General features: G+C 40.1%; 2 protein-coding genes across 3 annotated transcripts; one reads left to right on the forward strand and one right to left on the reverse strand.

The window, feature by feature from the left end:
• Positions 1-243: 243 nt before the first annotated feature.
• On the forward strand, positions 244-4,753 carry LOC121982017 (two-component response regulator-like PRR95). 2 transcript variants are annotated; one of them, XM_042534865.1, is made up of 8 exons: positions 244-596; positions 1,903-2,064; positions 2,162-2,292; positions 2,379-2,531; positions 2,952-3,099; positions 3,206-3,467; positions 3,548-4,232; positions 4,325-4,753. In XM_042534865.1, exons 1-8 carry the CDS (start codon positions 377-379, stop codon positions 4,436-4,438), a joined length of 1,875 nt encoding a protein of 624 aa, XP_042390799.1. In that variant the 5' UTR covers positions 244-376; the 3' UTR covers positions 4,439-4,753. The 2 variants fall into 2 exon arrangements, with proteins under 2 accessions (XP_042390799.1, XP_042390808.1); XM_042534874.1 differs by having other exon boundaries at positions 3,563-4,232.
• A 1,866-nt stretch (positions 4,754-6,619) lies between these two features.
• LOC122003212 (germin-like protein 5-1) lies at positions 6,620-7,598 on the reverse strand. Its single transcript, XM_042558538.1, has 2 exons — positions 7,438-7,598; positions 6,620-7,327 (listed from the first exon to the last, which is right to left on the reverse strand). Exons 1-2 carry the CDS (start codon positions 7,553-7,555, stop codon positions 6,786-6,788), a joined length of 660 nt encoding a protein of 219 aa, XP_042414472.1. The 5' UTR covers positions 7,556-7,598; the 3' UTR covers positions 6,620-6,785.
• Between the last annotated feature and the right edge of the window lie 1,131 nt (positions 7,599-8,729).

Below are 8,729 nucleotides of genomic sequence, written 5' to 3' on the forward strand. Positions count from 1 at the left end.
CCACAAAGTCGCGTCTCCAACCAGGAGGCTCCACGCGTAGTGTTTGCGAAATATCTCCTTCCTGCCGGATTGCTTGGCGACACGCGTCGTGAGGATGGCGGCCAGTTGGAGTGGGGAAATATCCCAGCGGGTGGAGCAGGCCTCGCCATGCTACCGCGGCACTCGAGGAATCGGGTGGCCGAGGAGGCGTGGGCAGGATGACGTGGCCTGGATCTGATTTAAGGGTCGGGAGTCGACCGCTAGAGAGATATTTTCTCGTGGGTTTAGTCGAGGCGGAGGAGCGGACTGCTGCGGTGTGACTTACCGCACTCAAGGGCGAAGAAGAAAGCGTCGTCTATATAGAGCGTGAGAAAGGAAGGGGGTGTTAGGTGGAGCAATGGGGTCTGGAGAGAAGAGGCGGAAAGTGGCGGAGGCGCACGCGGTGGTGGAGAGCCGGGATTGGGAGGAAGAGGACGAGAGGAAGGAGGAGAAAGGACTAGATGAAGTGAGATGGGAAAAGTTCTTTCCGAGGATGCCGGTGAGGGTACTCCTCGTGGAAGGAGACGATTCCACTCGGCAGATCATCGCGGCGCTCCTCCGGAAATGTAGCTACATAGGTTTGTTATTCCTGATTTTCACTCATTTGGTGGATTCTTTGGATTGTGAATGTGTTCCCTGTCCGTACGTGATGTGATCTTCTCTCATATACGAAGGATGTATGACTAAATGGCGTCTGCTTGCAATTTTCTTTTTCTCTGTGAATTGCGAGATTATGGCTCTGCCTGCCCTGGTCGAACTAACTATGCTGATTTCTTTTTGTCTTTTGCTAATTGGTATGTGGCAATTTTCTATTTGAAAATATTTTTGTAACCATCTCGATGATCCGTTGGCAAAGGTTGCTCTATGAGCTTAGATTTTTTTTTTTTTCTATTTATTGTTGTTTTCTCAGGATAGATTATAATGGTTTTGAATGGAGATTGGAATTGGATTGTTGGATGGGATCAGAGTTAGCATGAGTAGTTAACTTCTTTTCTACTGTGGCTGTACTGGGCAAATAACTTCTTTTCTATTTATTGTTGGCGGATTTTAAACACTGTGTATTCCAATTGGTTATATGATCATTTAGACATGTCCTAATTTATCTGTCATTTGATCTGATTTAGTATTTTTATCACAACCACTTACGAAGTCTTTTTCATTTTGATGGTCGATTCAAAATGATGTTGCAGTTGTAGAGATCTTTATCCAATGAGTATAGAGAAAGAAAAAGTGATCTAAGGTGCCTAAGAACAAATTATTGAATGGACAAAATTAAAATTGCACAATCTTAATGGTAAGCATTAATGCTTGAATCTTGAATATGAATAGTAAATTGTAACTAGCAAAAAGCCTGCATTGGAAACATATCTATCACTAATTTCTAAAGTTTAATTTGCAACATTTGCTAGTTTGATGAGTTTATGTGGATGAGAATACTAAGACAATGGCTCTTTTGCTTATAGATGTAAGAGTTTACTTGCTCTGAGATTTCTTTGGATTGCATATACATAATCAGTGTTTTCATGGTCATACAACATGCAGGATATTTTTATTTTGAAAGTTTTTGGAACTTTCTGATGTCTAATTGTATTTTTAAGAAATGCATAAGCAAACTTTTGGATTCTCATGAGCTATGGCTTCTTGATTATGCATAAGCAAACTAATCCTTCCTTTACTACTTTTCTTTTACACAAAAGTACAGGGCTATCCGACTAATTAACACAAATCTCCATCCTTTAGTGTTTTATGTGAATAGATAATTTTAGAGCTCTCCATATACTAGTCTAGTTCCATTGGTACCCATATATGATGAGTCAGTTTCAAGGTAATTTGTCAATTTGAATATCGATATTTCCTTACACTTCCTTTTTGTGTGTTCAACAGTTGCTACAGCATCAGATGGCTTGAAGGCATGGGACACCTTGAAGGAGAAACCCCAGAATATTGACCTTGTTCTGACTGAAGTTGACTTGCCATCAATTTCAGGTTTTGGTCTTCTTACCATGATAATGGACCATGATCCATGCAAGAACATTCCTGTAATAAGTACGTTTCAGTAACATGAAATTTTTCTTCCTTTTTTAAGAAAAAGGCTGCAATTATAATATGTTCGTGTATTTACTCCATGGTTTTATTCTTGCAGTGATGTCTTCCCACGATTGTATGGGCATCGTTTTCAAATGCATGTTAAAAGGTGCAGCAGATTTTCTCATTAAGCCGATCCGCAAGAACGAGCTTAGGAATTTATGGCAGCATGTCTGGAGAAGGCAGATTGTAAGCTTGAGTTGCACTGCAAGTACTGTTGTTTCCTAATTAGCCATCAGTTTTGGTATAATATTAACAATTTCATGGTTTATCAGGTAAATGGAGCTGGCGATATACATGAAATTCAGGACAATTGTGAGGTAAAGCATAATCGGAAATCTCATTATGGTAAAATGGAAGATTCTGTTGAGTGTGTGGCCATCAGGCAAGCAAATGCAGAATGCAGTGAGCAAGGGAGTGATGCTCATGTAAGATTTCCTTCCTGCTATATTTTTTGCTTTACTTTTTGTGGTTCAGGGAATGTGTGTTAATATTTTCTTCTAGTGGGAAATTAAGGTGTTAGAAGCACAATGAACGAGTATAATTTGAGGAAAATGAACGCATAATGACTATTAAACAAAAAGAAATTATCCCTTCCCCTTTTTTCATTCCATACCTTAAATATGTTTTACTACAATAATAAGTTAAATCTATCCAGTGTAGTTCAGTTCTTATGGTTGAATTTCTTGTCATGATGTTTTATCTTCCATCTTTGTTTTTGTTTATTTGTGCCAACATAAGATCCCTTTTCCTGCTTGGATGTTTTTTTTCTGGAGTGCTCCCGAGTCATGTGTTTTAGTGCAGTTTTTTGCAGTGACTTACTGCACATTTTGCTACATTTTGTGCAGAGTTCTTGTACAAGGTATGACATGGAAGCTCAAAGCGAACACAAGAAAATCGAGCTGAAGCTACCGATAGCACCTGGTGCAACCATGGATCAGAGTGGGCAGACTATTCAAATGAGAAATGTATTCAATAATGAAAGTTCAGCTAAAGGTAACCATTCCCATTATATAATTTTTTTTTTTTCCTGATACGGTATTTGAAACTTCACATAACTGAAGTTTGCTGATTCTGAAAGACTAACTTTATAAGATGGCAGTGAATACAACGGTGGAGATGGAGGTGATACAAAAAGAGCGTCTTGACTGCAACAACATCGACAATGAAACTTATGGCCAGAAACTCCATCAAGACAGAACTTCCAAGGATGATGTTGAGTTGGTCCGTGATTGCACATGGAAGTCGAACTTTGTCCCTCAATTGGAGCTCTTTTTGACACAAAACAAGGGACCCTTCTCAGAGAAGCAAGAATGTGACAAATCAAGTGCATGGAACCATTCGAGTTTGTCTGCTTTTTCACTGTGAGTGTTTTATTTTGATTGACATCTGACTTAATCAATGATTGTCATGATAGTATTCTTTTTACTCTTTCCACTTACAGCAGGGTTTGTTGCAGATATAATAGTAAAACAGTCATCCCTACAATGCTGCAGCAGAAAAGCCTCGGATATGAAAGCAGTAGACTTAAGCCTGTTGATCCTTCAAAAATTCAAGGAATCAGAATCAATGTTGAAGAGATTAACTCTGCATTTGGGGGATCTAAAGTTCAAGATGGGAGGGCAGTTCAATGCACCCCCATCCAAGTCACCCCATTTTCGCTTCCAATTGGAGACGGTTCTTTGGGTTTTGAGTGTACTAGCACAGTCATGCAACAAATGTTGCATCCACTGTCAGGTCAGTCTTTTTGGGATCCCACTACAGCATCCATATGGCAGGAAGCAGCCAAACAACCTCACTCTTCACACAGACCTGACCAAGAAAATCTCGATGTGGCTGATGGTAGAAGTTCATCTTACAGTTCGGCAGAAAAGGACGACAAAACTACTGCGCTAGATGAACGTAGGCATGTTACAGCAGCAGCTGGAGAAAGTGGGGGTAGTAGCAATTGCAATAGCAGCAATCTCAGTGGAACAAATGTCTTCTGGCCCATGGCAATGACGGGAAATGATGAGGGCAAAATTGCTTCTGATGGAACAAAGCCAGCAGATTGCCATGGCTTAACCCAAAGGGAATTGGCCTTGAATAAATTTCGACTGAAGAGAAAAGAAAGATGCTTTGAGAAGAAGGTACAAATGCAAAATCTAACCGTAAGGCTGAATCATTTCCTTTTCTCTTCTTTGTTTGAGACAATCACCGTGAACTTGGAAATCTTTCACAGGTTCGCTACCAGAGCAGAAAATTACTCGCAGAACAGCGTCCAAGAGTGAAGGGGCAGTTCGTTCGACAAGAAAAGCTCAATCCTCGACCAGCAATAGCCGGTGCGTTTTCATAGTGATTCAGCTGCTGGGTAGCTTCGCCATTGAACAAGAGAAACTAATCACGGTAGAGAGATACTTCGATATCTAGTCGGTGGTTGACCTTTGTAGGTAGATGCACTAACATAGTAGATAATGAGTCTTGTTTGCTTCTTGTGCTTCTTTCCACTCTTCCCTCAGGGTACTCCACTTTTGGTGAAATAATTGTTGGTAAAGACCTCAATGATAAGTAGCCTGTGTAATACACTCTTTTTCATATGTTTACCTAAAAGTGTTTGTTGTATATATCCATCCTTACCGTACATTATAATAAGCTCATTAGTTACCTTCAATTTTTTGTTAATTATCTAAACTATGAGGAACCGAAAACGACAAGGTTAAAAATCCTGCGTGCTTGGATTGAGTCATTACGTAGGAAGAGGAAAATGATCAAACTTGAGATTGCAGCAATTAAAGTTGCAACATTATTGGATCGACAAAGTTTGGTTGGACCGCTGTCACTTTATTCGATCAAACTTGAATTTATTTGATGCCCTGAGCACAGCTAATTTTTATGCAGAATAAGGGGTGATATCTTCCATCTCTATCGATGAAATCTCATAATATTAGGAGTTTCATTGTCGGTAGGGGGGGAGGGGAGGTGATCACCAATGCCTCACCCTCTCCTCCCCCGCCACTGGATCCACCCTTGCCGCTCTCACTATCATTTCCATGGATAATTTAACTTTGTTTATTTTAACTATAATGAAAATCTAGATGATCATTGATTTAAAATTTATCTATTTACGGGTTGAGCGACTATTTAGAAATATCGATCGCCGAGTGGTCATTAATAGAAGAGTTTCCTATATGATAAGTATAAATTATAAAATTCAAGTATACCGACCGTCGAGTGGCCATTGATGGAAGAGTCTCCTATCGGATAAGTATAAACTCTAAAATTCAAGTTTTAAACTTTTCTGTCAAGATGACTTGAGCGGATAATCTCAAACTGTCAAGTAGAACGAAGAAGCTACTTAGGACGATTGAACTGTCATTTAGAGCTTGGATGAATATGCTCGGGTTTAAATTTAATTATGTCTTTGATAGGGATGGCCGATCAGATCAAATTATACTATGCTATGAAATATTTGTGTCGATTCCCAAATATTGACACCAAGAAATTTCGGTTCACCACTCCTACACTGTAGCGGCGATGCATTTGTCGAAGTCTTCCGGAGTCATGGCAATGTTGATTGTACCAGCTACGTCTATCTTTATGTTACAAAGCAGACAAAGATTTCCATAGATAACATCAAATTTGATCTTGTCTGAAAATTGAGTCAGATGGAGGGACTGGTGAGCTGGTTGGAATGTGGACCAAGTCGTTATGATCCGGAGGGGGGCTTCGAGCTGGGAGTTGCGGACCTGCGCACACCACAGGCAAAGCCAATGGAAACATTAGAACGAGAATAAGAGAGGAGATCTCTGACGCAAACATTCCGATGCTCCCATTTTTATAATGGAAAATAGTAGCCGAGCTAAAATAGAAAAGAAGATAAATAGTAGAATAATGGAATTTGAATGCCTTTGGATCCATTCATGTACCTAGCCAATGGAGAAGACTTCTATTTTTCTATCATCTCTCATAATCTCTGTAATAATGAAGAAGCAGAGAATGTCTGGTGTCAGAATATATCAGATGATAAAATATGTACAGTATTCCACCCCCACCCTTAGGCAGAGGAAGAATCAATTGTGTGTATATGCCAGAATAAGAGAATATTCTATGATAAATAATTGTTATTCTATGAGAAGTTATTACGATTTCCTGATAATATACTGTCTCTTAGAAGAGATCTAGCTGGCTCTAGGTCCGGACGGATGCATGCTGAGAGACTTGCACGAGAGAAGTGGAGGGCTAAGCCTCGTATGCCTGACCGACCATACGGCCGTCCTAGTGTATACTGAGAGACTTGCACAAGAAAAGTGGAGCTGAATCCTGTATGTCGATCAGTTATAGGATCTAACCGACTATATGCTGAGAGACTTATAAGGAAAAATGGAGAGCTAAGTCTTATATATCTGATCGACTTTAAGACCCGATCGACTATATATCAATAAATTTGCGTAGGAAAAATAATTTTGATTATCACCTCAGTGTAATTTTGATCATGATATTATATCGACTATCAATCCTATATTACCTTTAAAGCACCTCACAGTAAATTTGTCGTATCTTAATCATTCAAGTACCAATTGATCGATCATTCACATTCGCTGTCATTATTTGTTTCGCACATCTTTACGTCACTCGAGTAAAGTAAAATATACATTAAATCAAGTTCGATTTTGTGATTAACGACCGAGCAAGCGTCGTTGGTTTCACTTGGGCACTAGCCGGCTCTTGATCTTCTCCACCTCCTTCGTCCCCACCTGGAAGGCCTTGGTGAGCACGTTGTCCGGCACTGTCGGGCTGGCCGCGAAGAGGGCGGCGGCGATCGACTGTGTCCCCGGGAGCTGGCTGCTGAAGGCGGAGATGGCGGCGGCTGGCTCCGCCCCGTTGTTCTTCTGGTAGTGGACCAGCCCCCTCGGGAAGACGAACACCTCGCCCTTGCCGATGGTCTTCGCCACTAACTTGTTGCCGGTGGTGATGAATCCAACGTCGAGGGCGCCGTCGAGGACGAACACGACCTCGGTGGCGCGCGGGTGCGTGTGCGGCGGATTCAGCCCGCCCGGTGCGAAGTCGAGGCGCGACAGGGACACGCCGAGCGTGTTGAGGCCGGGGATCTTCTCCACGTTGGCTCCCGTCACCAGCGACCCCATGGTGTTGTTTGTGGCGCCCGGCGTCGCCAGCCCCGCGAAGAAGAAGTCAGCCGCCGTCACGTTCGCAGGCGCCTTGCACGCAAACCCATTTAACTTCACACCTGCATGAAAACATGCATGCATGAGCTAGCAATTCGTAATTATAATATAATTATCTATCTAACCAATTAAATTAAGAAGCCCAAAAGAATATATTTTTACAAAAAATTACTTGAGTTTAGATCCGCGACGCAAAAATCCTGAAGAAGCTCAGGATCGGCAGCGATGGAGCAAGGAGGAGGGCCGACGAACAAGAGGAGGAAGCAGAAGAGCAGAGCAGATTTGGTCATGCTGCTTCTTGCTGTGCTCGATAACTTTGTATATGTGCGAGAACTTGTGATGGTGGTATTTATAGTGTTTCATTTATGGCTTCAAAGAAATGGCTAGAAGGATTTTTTTTTTTTTTTTTATTGATTGATTGGCCAACCTACTGCGTAGATGTTGATTGATTGGGTGGGAGTTGAAACTTGAAACGAGATCAAGTTCTTGGCTTGCAAGATGGGAGACAGATTATTGTTGCCGGATAAGAAACTTCATCTACTGCTGCTTTTTTTATATATACCCGACGCTAACTAATTGAGCAAGCGACATATAAATGCTCTTTAATTTATTTCTCTCTCTTTTTTTTAATCCTGCATTTACCATTTAATTTGCGAGTGTCTATATATATTAATTGAATACTAGGTCTCTTCAACAAATTATATATGTTTATAAATAATAATAACATTGCATATTGTTTATCAAGCATAGTAATGAAATGACCATAAATTTACCCAAGTAATGGGCGGGCTTTATTTTAATGATTTAAATATCACAATATCAATAGTTTAAAATTAAATATTATGCATACCCATCTTGAATTTCTTCTTTGCAATTTTTAATTTTAGGGTATTATCGTTATGATGGATCATGTTAACCAGCTCCGTCCAAGAAATAGACGACACCAAACGATGCATCTTATTTTGCATACTAAATGAATTAGTAAAGATATCTTTTAAAACTGAGAGAGAGAAAGAGAGAGAGAGAGAGAGAGAGAGAGAGAGAAGACTTCTCATACTCCCTCATTGCTTGCATGAGTTGCCATGTAATGCTCCTTCCGTTTGAAACCATCTCACTACTAATCAAAATAGAGTACGTTTTTTAAGTCCTCTCGGACGGTGGGATGATTAAAAAATGGGATATGTGATTTTTCATTAAATTTTGGGATTAAAATTCAGTTGGTCAAAATATATTTTTTCTTATACCTGTACTAATAATTAATAGTCATTTGTGATTTATCTCCTCCGTGTTAATTTAAGGACGGATTGACAGAGACGCTATGGACAAGTAAATCGCCTTTTTTTGCCACAAAATAGAGTACTTTTAAGTCTGAGATGTTGACATAGTTTGGTATCTATATAGATATTTATTATAATAAATTTTGAAATTAATTCTTAACATATGCAAAAATATCTCATTGGGTGT

The sequence above is a fragment of the Zingiber officinale genome, chromosome 1B (assembly GCF_018446385.1).
Source record: "Zingiber officinale cultivar Zhangliang chromosome 1B, Zo_v1.1, whole genome shotgun sequence".
NCBI lineage: Eukaryota > Viridiplantae > Streptophyta > Magnoliopsida > Zingiberales > Zingiberaceae > Zingiber > Zingiber officinale.

Excerpts from the sequence above, each read along its gene's own strand:
- LOC121982017 (XM_042534865.1), top strand. The coding sequence starts at position 377 with ATGGGGTCTGGAGAGAAGAGGCGGAAAGTGGCGGAGGCGCACGCGGTG. Across the intron at positions 597-1,902 it reads CCGGAAATGTAGCTACATAG|TTGCTACAGCATCAGATGGC; the intron begins GTTTGTTATTCC and ends TGTGTTCAACAG. Across the intron at positions 2,065-2,161 it reads CAAGAACATTCCTGTAATAA|TGATGTCTTCCCACGATTGT; the intron begins GTACGTTTCAGT and ends TTATTCTTGCAG.
- LOC122003212 (XM_042558538.1), bottom strand. The coding sequence starts at position 7,555 with ATGACCAAATCTGCTCTGCTCTTCTGCTTCCTCCTCTTGTTCGTCGGC. Across the intron at positions 7,328-7,437 it reads CGTCGCGGATCTAAACTCAA|GTGTGAAGTTAAATGGGTTT; the intron begins GTAATTTTTTGT and ends GTTTTCATGCAG.